Raw genomic sequence first — 20303 nt, 5'->3', positions numbered from 1 at the left:
GTGATGCTGGAGAAAAGTCTGGATCTCTCATTCTAGACCCAGCATTCAGAGTGACCAGATCCTGCTTCAGGAACGCTGACTCTGCCTGGAGTGCTGCAGGGATGCCTGAAGGGACAGAGCTGGGACATCACAGAGCTGCTGGGACAGGTCAGGGGGATGCGCGGGGCTGCTGACTTAGATGTGGACATTAATAAGTGTTTGTACATGTGGAGAACACGTCCACACCTCACTCTCATTAGAGCCTAGGAGCAAGGGTCGGGAAAACAGACGGTGCCCGGCCCCGCTAACTACTGATGTTTGCCATGTTTATCTGTGCGAGGGAACAGTTCGGTCAGTTTGCACACAAGAGTGATTCTGACACAGCGAATGGGGTACTGGACGTGCAGAGAGGACCTTGGAGGTGAGGGGACAGTCCTCTCCGGGGCTTGAGGTATCCTGGATTCTCCAGAAGTGACCTGACCTGCCATCTCCTTGAGCTGTTTGAATGGGTCCCCAACAAGAGCAGGCTGGGCTTGGGCAGATGGAGGTGGTGGTGAAGGATGCCCCGGGAACTGGCCCACAGGGGAGGGTCAGAGGCCAGAGGGGGAGGGGGAGGAAGGTCGTGAGTAGTGATCCAGGAGGTTCTCTCTGGATTCAGGAGAAGGACGTTCCCAGGGAGAACCTTGGGGGCCCACTGGACTGGCTGGGGACTCAGATGCTCTCCATCTGGGCCTTGACCACCCACTAAGGACCCTGGCCAGTGCCTTCAAAGCTTTGAGTCTTGCTTTCTGAGTCTGTAAATGAGATGCAGACAAGGTCCTTCAGTGTTGCCGTGAGGATTAGTGAGGTGGGACACGTGGCTGGCTGGTGTGTGTGTGGCCCCCAGCAAGGACTTGGTGCTGTGGCAATCGTTAGCCGGGGGCACCCTTAATAAACCCAGGACATGAGTGAAATCATCAGGGGCAGGAACTCTGCTGTCCACTGGATCCAAAGCTGAGAGGATGGAAGAGCTGGAGCGGCAGCAGCCACTTTGCAGGCACAAGGGGCGTATAAGGGAAGAAACCCAGCACAAGAGGAGAGAGACACCAGGTTTCTCAGCCCCAGAATGGCTTTTCCAGGATGTCAGATTCGAAGAGGAAGAGCACACCTTGAAAGTCATGGGCCTCTTCTACAAAGTGGGCAGCAAAAGCAGGAGCAGGAGAGCGAGCGAAGAACGAGAGGCACACTCAGAAGAGCAGGCCAGAGGCCAGCCAGCATCCAGCCCATTTCAGTATCTCCTAAGGCACCTCTGTGTCCTTACATCTGCCCTCCGTCCTGCTTAAGCCAGTAGTTCTCAACTTGAACACACATCTTGGAAGAGCTTGTTAACACACAGATCACTGGCCCCGCCCCAGGGTTCTGACTCCACAGGTCTGGGGTGGGGCTGGGAATCTGCATTTTGAGCAGGTTTTCAGGTGATGCTGAGGATACTGGTCCAGGGACCACACCTGGAGAACCACTGGCTTAAACAAACTCCAGCATCCGAGAGCCCCACGGTACATGGAAGAAGTTGCTGGAGAGGGACCTATCCTGCTGGTGCCCATGTTGCCCCAACTAGAGCCCCCCAAGACTGGCGAGGGGAACGGGGAGGAGCACTGCCCCTCCCCTCCACGCGGTTCCTATCCTTTCCTGTCCCTGGGTGTCCCTGCCGACCCCAGAAACAGTGATTTCCACCCCATGATTCCTCCCCTTTCCTGCCATCACCCATTCAGGAGACAGCATTCAAACAGGTTCTGGGACACGGGGGATGGGGGGGTGCAAGCCCATCAAAGAACACGGGTTGAAAGGCGACAGGTCCGGGTGGAGCGTGGTGCCCCCCATGGTCTGCGCGGCGGGGGACAGGCTGGCGACTTTGAGCGCGGCCCCTCTCGGGTGCCCCCCACCGCTCCCTGCCTCGGTGCTGTCTCGGTACCAGCTTTGATGTGTCATGTCAGTGGCGGGGGCCTCCCGGGGGCCGCTGCTCGGAGCCCTGCCAAACTGTCTTTGCGGCAATCAGGCTCCCTCCTTCCCAAGCTCTGCCACGCTCTTCCACCCCTGCCCCCAAAGTGTGGCTTTGGGGGAGAATCAGGGACAAACTGGATGGAGCCCAGTGCAGCCCCTGCTGGTCACCGAGAAGGTCAGCACAGGTGCAGGCCCCCGGCCCTTGTCTTCCCATGCAGGGGCAATGCGACAGCCCGCTGGCCAGGCCCTTTGCCATAACGGGCAGAATCAGCTGTGTGGCTCCAGTTTGGACCTTTCTTCTCCCAGCACCCAGGCCCAGGACAGAACTGCTGGCTGGGAACCTCACAGGTGCCTCCCCTGTCCCAACGGGGCAGCCTCTGGTGTGGCCGCTCAAGCCCTGTCTGTCCCCGGGCACCTCACTGAACTTTTCAAGCCCAAGCTTCTTTTCCTGGGATGACAGAAGCCTGCATGGTCTCATCACCAGGCCCCGCCCTCGGGGCCCCTGACGTCCCCGTGTCACCCTTGGGTGGACGCTTGCTCAGGAATTGCAGGTGTCCTAATCGATGGTACAAACTTCAGTCTGGAGCAGAGCGGGGAGGGGAAGAGTTGAGGCTCCCGGTCGGCCTGACGGCGTCCCCTTGCCTCTGAAGGGGCTGCTGCTGGGGGAGGAAAGGCATACTTGGACTGGAACTCACTTAAGACTTGATTAGAGAATTCTTTAAAGACAACTCTTCTTTTCAAAGTTTCTGCCACTTCTCAGGGCTGTCAGAACAGGTTTCCGTGGCAGAGACTCTCCTAGTTCTAGCTTCCAAAACAGTGACAGGAGATGGTGGGGGTGGGGTGGGGAGCAGGGGCCCGGGTTTTGAAGGGATCTCACAGACCCCGGCAAGGGGCAGCCGACAGCCCCACAGAGGGAGGGGGCCGGAAGGGAGACCCGAGGGTGGGAACGGCCAGCGAACTTGAAAGGAGCCAAGGAGACTGGTCCTCGGGCTCCTCTGCCCGCCTCCTGGGCTGTAACTTCCTCCACCACCCCAAATCTTCCCAGAGGACCGTTCTGCACCACCACCTAGAAGGGCAGACAGGGAAGGGCCGAGCGCACAGGGAGCAGCCAGGAGGCAGGTGGGATGGCGGGGTGGGGTGGGGGACGGAGACTAGCTAGACCACCCCAGAGGACTGGGAGCCAGGACTGAGGGGAGATCCTGGGAAGCTTTGCAGGGGACCACACTCTGTGTGGGTATTGGCAGGCCGAGAGCACAAGTCTCATGATCTGGATGTTATTAAACAGTGATGACACCTGGGCACTTGGGTGCATCAGGCTCCATCAGGCTCTTGATTTGTAAATGGGACTGAAGGGAGGAGCTAAACAGAACTGAAGTTAGGAAGAACCCAGCTTTGGCATGTTCTGGCTGGGCCAGCCTTCAGAGTGTGGGTCATTTAGTCACACAACAAACACAGGCTGGTCTGTTCCTTATGCAAGGTTCCAAAAGAAACCTCGATTTAGCGATCACTGCACGTACAACAGAGAAGGCAATGGCTCCCCACTCCAGTACTGCTGTCGGAGGAGCCTGGAGGGCTGCAGTCCATGGGGTCGCTGAGGGTCGGACACGACTGAACAACTTCACTTTCACTTTTCACTTTCATGCATTGGAGAAGGAAATGGCAACCCACTCCAGTGTTCTTGCCTGGAGAATCCCAGGGACAGGGGAGCCTGGTGGGCTGCTGTCTATGGGGTCGCACAGAGTTGGACACGACTGAAGCGACTTGGCAGCAGCAGCAGCAGAGCTGTACAAATAACGACTGCCATGAGGAAAGATGGGTGGTGTGAGGGGTGGGCTCCCAGCTGATCAGATGAGGATTCCCCAGGGAGGGGAACTGACTCCAGATGCCTGGCCCCACATCCAGAGATCCAGACTAAGGCAGTCCCACGCTGCCGGGTGAGTAACCCGCTGCTCGGGTTGAGGACCTCTGGTTGGGGCAGTTTTACATTTGCAAATATGCATGCTTCCTGCAGGGATTTCAATTAATAAAGCTTTTCTTTTTTCCTAGTAAAAATCTAAAATAATCAAGAGCGATCACATTCAACTTCAGCTACCAAGAAATGTCCCTTCCCCGTGGAAGCTCTTCACCTTCCGATCACATCCTGTGTGACGAGAGCCCAGTAGGACTTGACTCTTTTCTCCCTCGTTTCCCAAACTCCCAGAGGGGCCAGGACCAGGTTTGCTCTCAGGAGCCCCGGACACAAGCCCAAGGCGGGGCTCAAGCTCAGGCCATACAGGTGTGGGGTTGGCACCTGGGCAGGCGTTGCCTTCGGCCTCACACCCTGGGCTACAGTTGGCCTCACGCAGGCTCCCTACCCCACGCCACCCCCCTCTCCCGCGGGGGCCACCCTCTCTGAGCCTTTTTGTGGTGTTTGTGACGCTGACTCAGGTGGCAGGCTTAGAGACGGACCCAAAGGGAGCAGGTGAGGAACAGAGACTTGACAAAGCAGGTGAATTCAACCAACTTAATAACGAGGCGCCGCAGAGCGCCAAGGTGGCTTTGGTCCTCGTGGAGAGGAGATGAGAGACACCTGCCCGGGGAGGTGTTCCCAGGAGTGCCCCGGGGCAGGGTGGGCCAGTGGCAAGAACCGTGAGACACCCACCTCCTCGGGGGAGTTTAACCCTGACGGGGCACTGGAGAAATATGGGTAAGTTTTCTAAGCATGACAGTGTAGGGCTGTGCCTTTATCTTTCGGGGTGTGGCAACAAAGACCTCTCGAAAGAGGAAAGCCCAGTCTGCCTAGTGGCAGTCTGCGCCAACAGGGGGGTCGGCCACAGCGCCAGCATCTGGCAGGCAGAGGACTGGGACGGCTTTATCGGCGCCCTGAGCTGGGCATCCTGTGCACGTGGTTAGGGGAGTGGACTTGGCCTTCCCCGGTCACAAGCCGGAAGTGGGGACAAGCATTAGGGAAGCTGGCAGTTCACTTTGAAGCAAGTCCTGGCCATTTGGGACTGACTGTGACCGGGGTTGTTGCTGGGCTTCCTGGACTGAACCAGAGGCGCAGGCTGACTTCCTCCAAGTCTAATAACTCTCAGCCCTCTGGCTTCTGAGGCCGGTTACTGAAGACAGCAGGTTGGTTTCCTGGGCCGGTTGCTGTGGCTGCAGGCCAGAGATCTCATCTGAGGTCTGGTCCAGCCATTGTATAATATATTCAGCCTCTCAGCAGATACAGACTAGCACAGTCTCAGATGAAATGAAGTGCAGGGCGGGTTTGCTTTCAAATGACCAGGAAGCAGGGGGCTGGGGCATCTCCATGGGTCAGAACTGCTATGAGCTGATGACGCTGCCTGAAGCCGGATGATGGGTCCGTGGATGTTCTTACATGCTTCCCACTGCTTCTGGGCACCTTTACAACCTCTTGTAACAACGCTACAAACCACCCAGCCACAGAGCTGTTTCCCACCCCGGCGGCCTGGAACCCCCAGCCTCCTCAGCCACCCCTGCCTGTGCGGGTCTTCTGCCAGATGCTGGGTTCTTCCACATCGTTGCTTTCAGCACGACTCGGGTTGGCTCCAGAGTCCCTAAACCCTGCTGCCTGTATACTCAGAGCCACTTTCGGGGCTTAGCAGGTGCTCAGAGAACCCTCAGGAAATGACTGAGTCCAGAGACCAGCGACTGCATGAGGGCTTCCTTGTCCTGCGGCCTGGGCTGGGTACCCTCGGTACCCCCCTCCCCCTCGCCCCAGTGGCTATCAGCTCCCGGGGGCAAGGAGAAGGCACTCATCTTTGGGTCTCCCGTGGTTTGGCGGGAGGGTGCTTGGCACACAGGAGGCAATTGGGAAGTGTTTCAGCCACCGCTTGGAAATTACAAGATGGAGATGTCTTGGTTAACACCGACTGTATGAGAGAATTCCATATAGGAGGCAGAGCAGAGATTAACAGGAGAAAATTACGTATTTGAAGGTATTATTGCTGCTTGCAAAAGAGAGCTTTATAGGCTCTGGATCAGCAGCGCTTTAAAGACGAAGCTTAATGAGCGGCCTCGCGGGCAGGCGGCTCCGCGGCAAGGCCACGCGCCCCCTCGCCTCCTCAGAACCTTCCCCTCCTTCATCAGTCCTGACGCCCTGGCCTTTCATCTTCCCCCCACCCGAGCTTCCGAACCAAAGAACCCCAACAAGACACCCTTGAAAGCACTTCGATGTGGTCTGATAATTAGAGTAATGAAACCCAGGAGGAATTTTCTTAAACTCCCTCCTCGCTGTTGAATCTTATAAACCTAATAAAAGCATCTTTATCCTAGAAATCAGCCTCCCTCCCCTACCCTGGAAAGTTTAGCTTCTGCAGGAAATGAGATAACCGCTTTCTTTCTAAAACCGGATTCCCATTCCTGGGGCTGCCATCCCCCATACTCCAACCATACACTCGGACTCCGGCAAGACACAGGGGCCAGTCAGGGGGCATCGCTTGCTTCCCCAAGAGTCCTGGCCAGGAACATGCGGTCAGCAAGTGCTCTGGATTAAGCGGTTTTAGAGCTGGTTCACCAGCTGGGATGGTAGAGAGGCTAGTCTTGCTGAGTGAGGTTTTCTTTCTCTTCCATCAAATTGTTACTTTCAGCAAATCAGCAAATTTGAGGCTGGGGGTTTGCCTAAGTGACATGTCATCCCCAGGAATGTCCTCACCCCAGCAGGCCTTCCTGCCCATGGCCGAGCTCCAGGGCCTCGACATATCCACTGTGCACACCCCTCACCAGAGCTGGCAGGGCCCCGCAGCCACCTGACCAGCAGGCCCACGCAGTTCCCTTTTCTGGAAACCTGGCCTTGGCGCTGCCTCTGGGGATGGTCTGAGCTGAAGACACAGGAACTGGGACGAGGTAGGCGGTCATGAGCAGGCAAGGACGACAGAGACGAAGGGACACAGAAGACGAAGGGAGAGCCACAGAGAGAATGGACACAAGGGACAAGCGACCACACAGGGCAGAGCAGGCCAGGGTGCTGCCCAGGTTCCGGCCTCAGAGATGGGGAGATGTATGGGTGCTTTCTCCATCTGGAGCCCAGGAGTCAGTGCATCCGCCTTCAGCTTCCCCTTCCTGCCCTGGGCAGCCCCGGCGGATCTCTGCTACTTACAACCACGGGCTGGCCATGAGAGTCATCCCACCGGCCATCACTCACAGGCTGCCCACGAGGCCTGGAAGCTTCCTTCCACGTTCTTGGAGGAACAGTGACCACACGTGGTCACTATCTGGTCAAGAGCCTGCCTGTGAGTGAAGGTGAAGATGGGAGGCAACCAGCCCTCAGCCACGGCCTCTGTGGAGACTGGCGGGAGACCCCGGCTGGTCACCCCAACAGGCGGGCAGAGCCCTGGGCAATGCTCAGCAAACACTGGGATCGAGACTGTTCTCAGCCTTCTCCCCACACAAACAAGAGAAAGCCCGGGTGTGGGTGAGGAACGCCTGAACGGGTGAGCACCCCTGCTGTACTGGGCTGAATGCCTGCATTCCCCAAAGTCCTATAGGACCTTCAAGGCGATGGTGCCGGGAGGTGGGGCCTTTGGAAAACAATTAGGTCCTGCAGATGCAGCCTCGTAAATAAGACCAAGAGGCCCCAGAGCTTCCCTGTCCTCTGGCCATGCGAGGCCACGGTGAGAAGACGGCTGTCTCCCGACAGTGAGTCTGCGGACGCTGTAACCTCGGACTCGCCAGCCTCTAGGAGTGTGGGGGAGACTGCTTCTGGGCCACCCAGTCTGTGACAGCGGCTGGCATGGACTAAGACATCCTCTTATGCTCCAAAGGGGAGTTTTTGAAAAGATATTTGGAAATTTCTGTATTTAAGAGAACCAACATGCTTAAGCCCTAAGTGTCCCTTTTAAAAACGTCTTTCAAAGACAGTGGTGGTGGGATGGTAGAAACAGACCCCCAGCCTCCGGGGATGCCACGGGGCGCCCTCCCAGAGGAGTCGAAGGAAGTGGCCCTGAGCTATAGCACAGGAGAGCCGGACCACTGCCCTTTACGCTCCCCGCCGGCGCAGGCCTACCAGGTCCCGGTGCAAGCCAGGAGGCACAGTGCCTGCGGATGGAGGCCCCGCCGGCCCCGCCCATACCCACGTGGTCCGGCTGACCCTGAGCAGAGCAGGGCGGGCCGCCACCCTCCACGCTCCACTGCCGTGAGCCGCTGAGGCTGGCGCACCACGAGCCTCTCCCCCGGCAGCCCCCGGGATCTGTGCCCTACGGAAGACCTCTCCCTTCCTTCGGTCCCATCCTGCCTGGGTCTCATGTCACCCCAACCCACCAGGAAATGGAAGGAGTGCAGCAGCTGATGGAGGCGCCTTGCGGGGAGCTCTCACCCCATCCTGTTTCCCAGAACCCCTCATCCTACCTTGAACTTCTGATAGTGCATCCTGGCGTCTGCCGCCAGAGGGGAATACTCCTTTGCTATCAAGCCCTCCACGCTGAGAAGATTGGTGCTCAGGTGTTTGGCAAGCCACATAGCCTGAAGAAAGGGGAAAAGAACGTTTTTGTGGAAGGAATGACTAAGGAGGACGCCTTTCCGATGCCTGGGTCCTTCCATGTTCTGCCAGGAAGGGCTGCCCACAGGGAAGCGTCATCATTTCTGGCTGGAAGGAGGCCACCAGGGGAGACAAAGCCACAGAATCCCTCCCAGCCAAAGGATTCTGCTTGCCTGCCATTTCTTCTTCAACCAGCCATTGACTCTAAGTGGACCTGGAAAACCTATGCTCGACTGCCCTAGGCCTGCGTTTTCAAGCTCTCTGGACCATGAGTTCTTAACTTGAAAGTTTAAACCAGGAAACAGGGGGACAGGCCCTAAATAGGGGTCACGACACGCACTCCAAGTTCATCCTCTCTTAAAGGTTGGGAGACGCATGTCCGGGCCAAGTCAATGTTCAGTTCACCAATGACCACTCTGTATACTCCTCCAGGGAAGAATACATTGTAAAGAATAACCATACAACCAAATGTTCTTAACGCCAAGATTATACTGATGACTATTTCAGCATCAGGATGGTTCAGAAGGCCCTGGGGGTCCCCCGGGGCAGGTATGAACCTTAATCTCGCTGCTTCTCCTGCTGGGAGGTGTCAGTGACGAGATCAGGAAGCAGCCTGCTGGGATTTTACTATTATCATCTTCCTGGAAAATTAGATTCTGTGTGTTCCACACAGTGGACAGGGGCGGGGCCTGTGAATCTGCCAAAAGAATTGGGGCTGAAACGCCAGCTAGTGCCAGTGGCTGCCAGGTCTCAGGCCTGGGAGTCCGTGGTCTCTGGCAGGGAAATGGAGACTGGGAGGGAAGATTCAGAGAGAGTGAACGCTGACAGCCTGGTCCTGAGGAACCAAGTAGAAACACTACAGAGAGATAGACAGATGGATGAATGGATGGACAGACAAGACAGATGACAGATTAACTGAAGAGCTGGCGAATCTCACTCCAAAAGCAGGGTAGCTGCATGTGGCTTTATGTAAGAACAGACATCTTGATTCCTTTTCAGAATAAAACAAGGTGCCAGCCGGTCAGAGAAACAGCCTGTGGGCCCAGGAGGAGTGCTGACAGTGATGACATAGTCTTCCACAGTCTACCGATGTTTTGTTTTTTTCGTTGAAGTATACAGTTGACTTACAATGTTGTGTTCATTTCTGGTGTATAGCGAATTGACTCAGATATGCGTAAAAGTCTTTGCCGTTATTGTCGCTCAGTTGCTAAGTCGTGTCTGGCTCTCTGTGCCTCTCACAGACTGCAGCATGCCAGGCTTCCCTGTCCTGCACTCTCTCCGGAGTTTGCTCAAACTCACATCCATTAAGTCGGCGAACCTGGGTCTCCAGGATTGCAAGCAGATTCTTTACTGTCTGAGCTACCAGGGAAGCCCCTTTTCCATTTCAGGTTATTGCAAGACATTGAATATAGTTCCTTGTCCTGTAGAGCAGGACTTTGTTATTTATCATTAACTTATGGTTACCTGATGTTCATTAACCAGGCTTTTTTAAAGAACAAGAAAGAGTTCCATTTCAGATTATTATAATTTGAAGGTGTTTTTTGGCACTTAACAAAGGAGGTGAAAGATTAAAACCGTACAGGGAACGAAGTTTCAGCTTCAGGACAGAGGCTGTCTCCCACGAGGGCAAGACAAAAAGGGAGAAGCGAAGTGGGATGAGGCATCGGCTGTGTCTTGAAAGCTCGACTGTCTTTGAAATGGGGAGAAAACCATGCAAATGTGGCAAAATGACAAGTCCCTGTAAAATCCGGGAATTGGGTACATGAGTCTCTCTGGCGCCGTTTCTCTGCTTTTCTGATTGGTTGACACACTGCACGATTAAAATTTTACTGGTGAACCCAAAGGTTCTATACCAGAAGTCTGCTGTTTGACCCAGCCCTTCTCCTTCTGGAAACGAATCCTAAGGGTGGAACGAAGGGTGTGCCAGGATGGTGGACACGTAGCCATGAGAATACCCTGGCAGGCATAACTCACGTGTTCAGTGAATGCTCATCACTGTGTGATTGGGGAAATCTGTTTCTGTCTTTTGTATTTTCTAGGTTTTCTACTACAAACACATGCTGCCTCTTGTAATGAGAAAATAAGTTAGGAAGCAGAAGAGAGAAGAGATGAAAAAAGTCTCAGTTATGTTGAAAAGTCACCGAGGTGCAGCCTCAGTCCAGCTTTGCAGGATAAATGAGATATTACCATATTACCACAGTTAATATGATACACTTACTATGGTTGTTTTCCCCGAGGCAGGTGGGCCTAATATTACAATCTTCGGCACTGTGAAATGAAGAGATTTGAATGTCACTGTTCAGTATGACAAAAAAAAAAAAAAAAAAAAACCCTCTCGTGTCTGCAGAGCTCTGGGTATATTTATTTCTCTCCTCCCCAGATTTCATTTTCTGGGAGTGATGCGGTCGTTTGTAACCCAGCGGTTCTGAGACGCTCCCACCATAGAACGTATCCTGTGTTTAGAGAGGTAAGTGATCACTGAGATGGTTTATTCTTCTGTCTCCAAGGGGACGTGGACACGGTAACTTGTTTGCCGAACTAATAAATATCCAGAACAATTGGGATTTCAAACACCATAAAGCATTTTAAACAGGGACTTTGTCTCAGGGACACGCTCTCAAATAAAGCTGTATTTTATGTAAATCGACTTTCAAAGGTGGGTTTTTTTAAAAAAATATTTATGCCTTTTTATTTAGCAAGTTGTATTCCCCATCATGTTACAGAAGGAAATAATAGGGAAAAGCCTGGAGTGTATGAGCCAGATTTATAAAACCCCAGATAGGAAAGGCTTTGTTTTCAAATATGGATATTTCTATGCAAATGGATACCACGGGCTTCACTGTGGCACTCCTGGCTCTGGAAGGTTCCTGGCCCCTGCAGAAGCCCTGAAGACACTCGTGGACTAGGGAGCAGGTACTGGCCATTGGAAAAGAAGGAAAAAAACCCAGCATCTAAAGAAGAGGGCTGGAAGGTGTGCGCTTGGGTCAAAACAAGGGCAACAAGATGTGGTGTGTGGACTCCAAGCTGGTTCCCCCCTGGGTGCCACACTGATGATGTCACCCATCCCCCAACTGCGGGGAGCGAGAAGCATCAGCACCCGGGAGGAAGGAGGGCGGAAGCCGGCCTCTGGCTCCGCCTGTTGGCCTGGCCCCGTCCCACCCCCAGGGACAGGTGAACAGGTGTGCACAACAACCCATGGGGCCCGTTCCTGCCAGGCCTCTGAGAAGGAGCCACATCCATGCAGAGACCTCCTAGTTTGAGAGTGGACACGGAGAAGGAACTGGAGGGTCCGTGTGGCCCGTGAACTCATGATCAGCACACCAGTACCCAGCCGGGCTGCTTGGGTTTGAAGAGACTTTTGCCCCAACTCCACAGCCCTTTCTCATTTTCAGGGGAAATGTTGAGGGCAAGTTCAAGGTAATTCACCGATTCACTCCACAAACACTCATTGAGCACCCCCTCCAAACTTGCATGGGGCTGAGTCTGCTGGGAAGAGCATGGAAGCCACACCAGGTGGGCGAGGTGATTGCTTCGGCGCAGACCTGGGAGGGAGCAGGGCCTCTGCCCAGTCTCTGCAAGGGAGCAGTCTCTCAGAGGACCACGAATGAGGCCGCACACACCGCTGCTGCTGGATTCCTGCGTGTCCCCAGCTGATGGCTTTAGAACAAACACTGTCGCGGCCCTCATTTCTAAACCTGGTCCATTGGCCCCACGGTGTGAAATGTAGGTAACCTGCTCTTTGCGAGCCTGGATTCTGGGCGGGCGATGCGATCAGGGATGAAGGACAGGAGGGTGCCTGCTGGAGGACGCACAGCCGTGCTCCAGCCCAGCAAACCCCTGAACACCCCCTCCCCTCAAAGCCACACTCACCTGGTGGGCCTCCCGCCCTCCACAGCTGCCAGGGTTCTTCTGGCCTTAAGTACCCGTGGACCCCTGTTGAGGGGCCTGACCTCTGCAGGAGCTGGGATGTGCCCTGGGCACCCTAAGAGCTACCTTTGCTGGGGATCCAGGTCACTCAGAAGCCCTGGGCAAGCCTCTCCCTTCATCTTGGACTTCTCGTTCTGATGACGCTCTTCCCATCTTCCTACCTGTCACCTGTCACCTCCCCGACAGGGGTGTCCTCCTCACCTCCCTCCGTTCAACCCCCAGCCCCACTGGGTTCCTCCCCCGGGATTCTCCTGACTGAAGGGTGCTGCTGCCGTGCTAAGTCCCATCCACCTGCTGAGCAGTGGAGAGGGTGTCTCAGCTGCAGGGACCACGTCTCACCTTCCACCCCAGCAGCTAGAACCGCGAGTAACCAAGCACACCGCAGGGCCTCCGATGGCCTGTCCTTGGCCGTCCCCCTGTGGCTGCTGAGTGTCTGGTCGCCTTTGTCACCACCATTCCTACCTCTTTGCAAAGGCACCTTCTGCCAGTCGCCACTCTTGGGTGCAAGCTGCGGGACGTGGACGGGGCTGAGTCGCGTAGAGGCAGGTTTATTCACAGCCCAGCATGGCTCAGAGAATCCTGCCCAGGCAGGAGCCAGGCCCAGGGCCACCCACAGGAGCCAGGCCCCAAGGGCAGTCACCGAGGGGTGTGAGGGGGACAGCCCTGCTGCCCTGGACACCTGGCCCAGTAGCCTGAGCCCAGAATGCCATTCACACACAGGGCCCACAGGGGCTGCCCTGCCACCACCTGGCCACAGCCACTGTGGGCTCTACAGGCTGCCAGGGAGAGCACCTCCCAGCCATGGGGCGGTGAAGCTCAGGACGCAGGCCCAGGGCAGGCAAGGGATGTTCAGCTGCGGGGCTGGGAGCCAGGACGGAGCTGTATGGCCCAGCCTCTCTCTGGCCTTGGAACCCGGCCAAGGCCTTCCCGGGTGCCCCAACCAGAGGAGAGAAGCAGTGGAAGGTGGGTGAGTCTGGAAATGAGGTGGCTTTGGGAACACCTGATCAGGGCAGATTGGAACTGGGGTACCAGGGGAGGTTGAGGGGAGGCACAGCATTAGGGCAGCAAGGATGGGGGGTCAAGGGTGGTGGGCCTGGCGTGTTCCAGCAAAGAGCTTGCTCAGACCACGGGGAGGACGCCCACTTGCCAAAGCCAGAGGAAGGCAGCGGTGGGCTGTGGGTCTGGTCTTTGTGCCCGCCACCCTGCTGCCCCTCCAGGGCTCTAACCCCCAGCCTCCGCCATAGCACCCGAGAACCGGGGCAGGACCCAACAAGGCTCAGGGTCTGAGGGACCGAGAAAGGGGGACTGCACCTTGACAACAGCGTTTCAGGAACAAGCGGACTCCCAAGTCATACGCTTGTTTTGACAAAGTTACGAGGCTCCACAGCTGCTGGGGAAAGCCCCCCTCAACCCCAGCCCGCCTTCCGGGCTCCTGTAAGTGGCACCCAAATTGTACACATCTCTGAAAATACTTTAAAAGGGGAACATTCACACTGCCTTTCTCTCCACCTAATTTCTCGCACACATTTATGTGATTAATTTCAGTTTCTTAAAATCTAACACCTTGAAACTCCAGCCCTGCTCATGAGTAATTATTTATAAACAGTGTCATAAAAGGCTGCTTGACTGCCAAGAGTAATCAACTTCTTCAACCCACTTCAAAGGAAATCAAAAAACCTTTCCATCCACAGAGCCTTTTGAGGTTTAACTAGGAGCATGATTTAAAATTCACAAGAAAACCCTTAGGTATTGGAGCTCTAATACACAGCTTTCTTGGACAAACGTTTGATAAAAAACGAAACACACCATTATATACACCATTGCCTGCTTTAATATTGCCCAGGGCTACTGTAAATGCTCACTTTGTACTAAATCTGCTTTTCTCGCAGCGAAGGGGCTGCCAGCCCTGTGTCAACGGCTCCCCCAGCCCCTCACGTGCACACTCAGCGCCAGGAGCCCAGAGGCTTCTGTCCCTCTACACTGGCCACTGGCCATGTCGCCACGCATCACAGGCAACCCCCACCCACCCAACACGCAGGCCAAGGAGGCAGGGGGCTGAGTGCCTGGCTGCAGGTGACATGGACCACTGTAAGGCTGGGAGAAGGCAAGACCGACTGACTCACTAACTCAGGGCCACAGGGATGCTCACTGGACACCAGGGGGCCTCTCCAGGCCCCCGTCCTCTTTTAGAACCATGAGGGTGGGTGCAACTCTTTCCGGCTTTCCTTCTCCTAGAGAAATCCCAGAAGCGTGGTCCTCTCCCATCTTCCTCGTCCTCCCCTCCTTCTCCCGCATCTTTGCTTCACCTGGAGGTGGAGGCCTGGGCGTGGGAGGGACACCAGAGATGCCCTCTCTTCACTTAAGCAGTGGGACTTGAGCCAAAGGGAAAAGATGTGCCCGCGTCCCTCTGAGCTGCCGGCCCAAGGCGGGGGAGTGGGGTTGGAGGGCTGTGGGAACAAGTTGACTCCTCCAACCTGCGGTTCCTGGGATCCAATGACTCGACTCCCTGAGACAGTGTCTGGGCCCAAAGCCTAAGGCTCCAGGCATGGGGGAGGACAGTCAGAAGCCCCCACCCCAGCTCTAGCTGAATGAAGAGGGTCTGAATTCTCCACCCCACTGGAGAGGGACAGAGCGGTGTCACATGGAGAAAGGAGGAAGGGCTCTGCCGAGGGCAGCCTGCGGATAAATGGAAGGGATGCTGAGGAGGTGGGGAGGGGTGGCCCAGGGCACGGGACGGCCGGCGCCCGAGATGAGCGCCCCCCTGACGACAACTGCATCGTGGCTAAAACAGGAAGGTGATGTCTGGATTTCATTCTGGTGAAGCAGTCAGTTCGACGCTGAAAGTCGTAACTGCACAGACAGGAGCAAGACGAAAGCGTAAAGACGAGTGGTACCTTGGATGTCAGGCTCTTGAAGTTCTGGCGGGGAGACTGGTGAAGCTGTGAGCTTGGCGGCAGGGGCACACACAGCGCGGTACACACGTCCCTGAACAGAACTCTTCAAGCCGGAAGTAGGAAGTACCGCCGCAACCAGACCATTACATACACCCTCCAACGCAGAGTGCAAAGCATTCTTTTCTCAAGTACGGTTTTAGTCCGGAAAACTCTCACCGGGCTTCGCGAAAGCGGATACTTGCCCAGCATCACCTGAAGTCCAGTGGGAACCTCCAGGCCTCGGCGTCCCTTCCACTGACACCACTAGGGACCAGGCTGGGGCTTGGCCACCTCCATCTCAGCGACCAGACATGCCCGTTTTACAGAGGAAACTGAGGCTTTATTTGGCCTTTTACTTTCTTTTGACTGTGCTTTGCTTTATTGATTGGGTGGGGGGCGGCATGAGAGGGGAACACGGGCAGAAGTGCCCCCTGCATCCCTTGGTATCAGAGCTTAGCAACTCCAGCTCCAAACGACATGGGGGCGTGGTGGGGGGTAAGGCTGCAGGAACACCCTCCTCCAGACAACAGAGACCACTTGGCGAGGCGGGGGCAGCGAGTGGGGGTCTGCAGCAGGACCACCAGGAAGCAAGGGGGCTTCTCACCCCCACAGAGCAGCGGAGCTGCCCTCCCTCCCACACCAACCAGACGACCAGATAACCGAGGCCCCTTAGAAGAGTCCCCGCAGGGCAGAGCGGATCAACCCCCAGCCCCGCCACCCCGGCTCGGTCTCCACCTGGGGCACCTCGGCAGCTCACACCCAGTGTAGACGTGCGATTCTGCCTCCCTGGAGGCTCGGGAAAGGAGTGTGGGGTGCTCCAGGCCACATCACGCTGCCAGGCTCGGGCCTCTGAAACAGCGCCTCATTCCCACAGGCTGGGCCTGCCCAGGACCTGAGGGCGGGCCCCCAGAAGAGGCCAGGCGTGCCTGGGAACCCGTGGGTTCCGAGTCTCCTCTCTCTCACCATTTTTTTAAAAAACGACTTCACTTCCTTTCTCACGTGAGGCCTCTGCCCCCGCCACGGGCATCTCAGGCCTCTGTCCCTCTCAGCTGCACCACTCGTTTCACTGCTGCACCGGGAGCGCCTTCAAAGCAGCTAATGCTCCAGTGAAAGAAACATCAAAGCTCCGGGACACTGGCCTCCCTGACAGCTCACGAGGGACAGCCACACTCCTCCGCTCATGCGCCTCCACTCGGCAAATTGACCGCAGGACAGAGCGCCTCCTCTCCCTCCTCCCTGTCCCGAGTGCCTGCCTTGGGTCTGGCTGGCCTGCATTCACTCGGGCAAGGTTTGGGGGAGCTCTGGAACTCATTAACAGGAGCCCGTAACAAGACCATCAGGAAGAGCCGAGCGCGGCCTGTCTGGGTAGACCAGAAGCCACACTTACACCTGACAAGTGGAGTGATCACAGAGCTTAAACCCAACAGGCGACATCAGCTGGGGCGTGCCAAAGCATTAATAATTGATTCCGTGGGCCATTCGGAGGTTTCCATTTTAATCACTTGGCAAGAGCATTTGTATGAGTTGTGCTCCAGAAGAAATGACGGCATTTTTTTCAATTAACCACCTCCCAAGTGGTCAAAACCTGTCCCCATCCCTGCTCTGACCTCCCTTGTAGGCACAGGAAGGGCAGAGTGGTTCCCAGGAGGCAGAGGGAAGGGACAGCTGGGAACGGGGGAAGGGGGAGGCCCACTCTGGTGCTCACCATAATCGTTGTCTCGTTGCAAGTGATCAATCATGAACGGGATGGGGTCCTCGGGCTGGTGGATCAGGAGCTGCTCCAGCATGTTCTGTGGGCACAGGGCAGACACTCAGGGGGTTGACGCCTGCATGGGCACCCAAGGCCCCTGGCTCCGGTGGCCAAGCAACCTGGCATCGCTATGGATACCAGTTATGGGGCATGATCTCTTCCCTGCCTCCCACCCTAGTGGGTGGCTGCCTCGGTCCCTGGGAGCAGAGGTGTGAGGGACGGGCCACATGGGTTTTGCTGGGGGTGGGGGCACCTGGAAGGAGGTGGAGCTGGAGGGAAGCGCCCTTGACTCAGAGCAAGTAGTCCTGGGGCCCTTGCCCCTCAGCTCCTTTGTGGCCCCCCCCAGACCAGCCTTCTCTCCACCCTTCTCCTGCAGGGCACCCATCCACCCCTCAGAGCCCTTGCAGATGCTGCTCCCTCAGCATCACACACTTTTCCCCATGACGCTCACTAGGTCAATCCTGCGGCACGCTCCTCTAGCCAGCACGCATCCCCTTTATTGCCTCACCCACATCTCAGTGCCCAGCACAACCACAGAAGGGGCCCCACACAGAGCGTGTGCTGGGTGACGTGGCCACTGCCGCTACCTGCATCTGTCCAGTGTGGGACAGGGTATGTACTAGCCAGGTATCTAAAGAGACTGTCTGGCCATTTAATTCTAAAGTAAAGCAGCTTCCATGGTTCTAGAACAAAAGGCACAGAAATGAATCAGGTAGCTGAGAGCAGTGCCAGTGCACAAACGAGCAGCCTTCTGCCTTAGGGACAGGCAGGCAGGGGCTGCAGCCCTTTTCGGGCAGACGGAGAACGGCGTAGCAGAAACAGCACTGAACGGCGAGAAGGCCCAGCCCCGATCCGCATCTCTCCAGTCCCTTCCCCTCTCCGGGCCTCAGCTTCCACACCTATTAAGACACAGCTGGACACAATCCATGGTGCTGTGGTGCTGGTGAGACTGTGTGAGATGATTCTAGATAGCTCACAGATGAATATTCTAAAATCCACTTTTACACAGCTGCATATCTAATGTGTATTAGGAAAACCAGTACATCAAATCTTAGGATGAGGTAAAATAAGTTAATTTTTTTTGAGTGGGCTGGTTTAAAGAAATGATGACGTTAAGATGGAAATGTTGTTGGTTACGTGATCTATACCTGTGGTAAAATTTCAGTGTGTGGCGTGTGCGTGTGCTCATGCTCACTGACTCAGCCACAGCCGAGTCTTTGCAACCCCATGGACTGTAGCCCGCCAGGCTCCTCTGTCCATGGAATTTTTCCAGGCAAGGATACTGGAGAGGGTTGCTATTTCCTTCTCCAGAGGACCTTCCCCGCCCATGGGTTGAACCTGCATCTCCTGTGGCTCCTGCACTGGCAGGTGGCTTCTCTACCACTAAGCCACCTGAGTGAGTGAGTGAGTGAAGTTGCTCAGTCGTGTCTGACTCTTTGAGACCCCATGGACTGTGACCTACCAGGCTGCTGCGTCCATGGGATTTTCCAGGCAAGAATACTGGAGTGGGTTGCCATTTCCACCTGAGAAGCCCCAAATTTCGTAGACTCATACAAAAAAAAAAAAAAAAGAGTGCTCGTAAAAATGGATGAAATTCAAATAAGGTCTGTAGTCTAGTTAATAGTATTGTGCCCATGTCAGTTTCCTGGTTTTGACAATGAACTACCCTTACGTTAGATGTTATTACCTGGGGAAGCTGGCGGAAGGATACACTAGAATTCTGCGCTACTTGCGTAACTTCCGGTGGGTCCAAAATCATTTTAAAATAAAAATGCTAAAAAATGAAAATGATGAAAAACCATGTAGGGAGCACAGAAATGACTAAGGACTGGAAATAATGGACTAAAAGCTTCCTCAGGCTACCCCTTCCAACAACTGCTATGAGAGACACCAGATTCCCTAAGAGCAGACTAGGGTGCCCCCAGGACTTGTCCGTGTCCTGCAGGCCACACCACTGAGGGCTTAGGACTCAGCTAGCCATCTCCTCTACTCAGATCGGTCACTCGGTTTTAGAAATCTCTCGTGCGCCCTCTATCAGTGAACACTTTCCAAAGGAAAGTATCTTTCCTGTCCGCAGGAAAGATAGAGACGCGGCTTTCTTACTCTGAGCTCTGCTCTGAGCTGTCAGACGCTCAAATAGCCACAGGCATCACTGAGGAGGTGCCTCTGGGGATGGGGAGAGGTCTACCCGGAGGAGCAGACAAATACTCCAGCTTCCCTCTGGCCCTCAGAACCTCTGAGTGGCTGAGAGATCCTCCAGTCCAGTTCCTGAAAGCTTTCACTTCCCCAGGATGCCTGGCTGGGGAAGATCCCCTGGAGAAGGAAATGGCAATCCACTTCAGTATTCTTGCCTGGAAAATCCCATGGAGAGAGGACCCTGGCGGGCTACAGTCCATGGGGTCGCAAGAATCGGATACAACTTAGCGACTAAACCACCACCCTAAGATGCAGAAGAGAAACCTAGAGAACAGGCTAGGGCGTGGCTTTGCCTCAGTTCACACAGGCAGTGGGTCAGTCAGGTCGGGAACTCAGGGTGAGGGCTTAGAAGCTTCCCTGAACTCTTGGCTCTGAGGAGAAAGGGCCGGGTGGGAAAAGCTGCTGTCCACACCACACGGCCGCTGTCCCAGGAGGCGGTCTTTCTCAGAGGATGGAGAGGCCACCTTCAACTCAGACACTCCCCAGCTCAGACACAACACCGCAGCCAGCCTGGGAATGGTCAGCACCCGATGAGTCCCTTGGAAACCACCTCTTGCAACCTGGCGTTTCACAAACAGGGGAAGTGAGAAAAAGGAAGGAACCTCTTCCAGGTCATCGACCTGACTGGGTCGGAGCAAGGGTCCAGTCACGGCCGGGATGGCCTGCCCCCTTTTCCTCCCTCCAGGGCCAGCCGAGTAGGGTCAAGGAGCATCTTTCGGTCGAGAGCTTCCTTGGGGGTACGATGACACAGTCGTGTCGGACACCCCAAGTCGGGCGGCCTCGTGGCTAACAGACGTGACCCCTCCCAGATATAGGGTCGCCAGCGCGCAGCCGGATCGCCGCCAAGATGGTCCCCGGCCACCGCCTGGTGTCGCGATGGGTCAGGGCTGCCTGGATCACCTGCATCAACTCGAAGACGTGGTTCGCCTCCCCATACTGGGGCATTTGCGGGGGAATGCGGTGAGGGGCGGTGGTCGCGTCCATGCTGCTTCGCAGCGCGGCCGCTCCCTGGGGACCGCTGTCGCTAGGGCCCCGCGTCATCAGCAGGCGCCACTCCCTG

At 55.7% G+C, this 20303-nt stretch overlaps 1 protein-coding gene across 8 annotated transcripts in view; it reads right to left on the bottom strand.

Annotated features, from left to right (window-relative positions):
• AK8 (adenylate kinase 8) overlaps positions 1-20269 on the bottom strand; it is a 133360-nt gene extending 113091 nt beyond the window's left edge. For 3 of the 8 annotated variants that reach the window (XM_060413754.1, XM_042245509.2, XM_060413756.1), the window contains exons 1-5: positions 20144-20269; positions 18510-19803; positions 17003-17087; positions 10656-10705; positions 8308-8421 (exon numbers count right to left, since the gene is read on the bottom strand). In XM_060413754.1, the coding sequence (XP_060269737.1) occupies positions 8308-8421; positions 10656-10705; positions 17003-17087; positions 18510-18806 (546 nt within the window). In that variant the 5' untranslated portion in view covers positions 18807-19803; positions 20144-20269. The other 5 variants (XM_042245510.1, XM_004005577.4, XM_042245511.1 and 2 more) reach the window with 5 other exon arrangements.
• Positions 20270-20303: the final 34 nt, after the last annotated feature.

Source organism: Ovis aries, chromosome 3 (genome assembly GCF_016772045.2).
Source record: "Ovis aries strain OAR_USU_Benz2616 breed Rambouillet chromosome 3, ARS-UI_Ramb_v3.0, whole genome shotgun sequence".
Taxonomy (NCBI): domain Eukaryota; kingdom Metazoa; phylum Chordata; class Mammalia; order Artiodactyla; family Bovidae; genus Ovis; species Ovis aries.
Note: the sequence above shows the minus strand (reverse complement) of the source record. Positions and strands in the feature narration are given on the sequence as shown.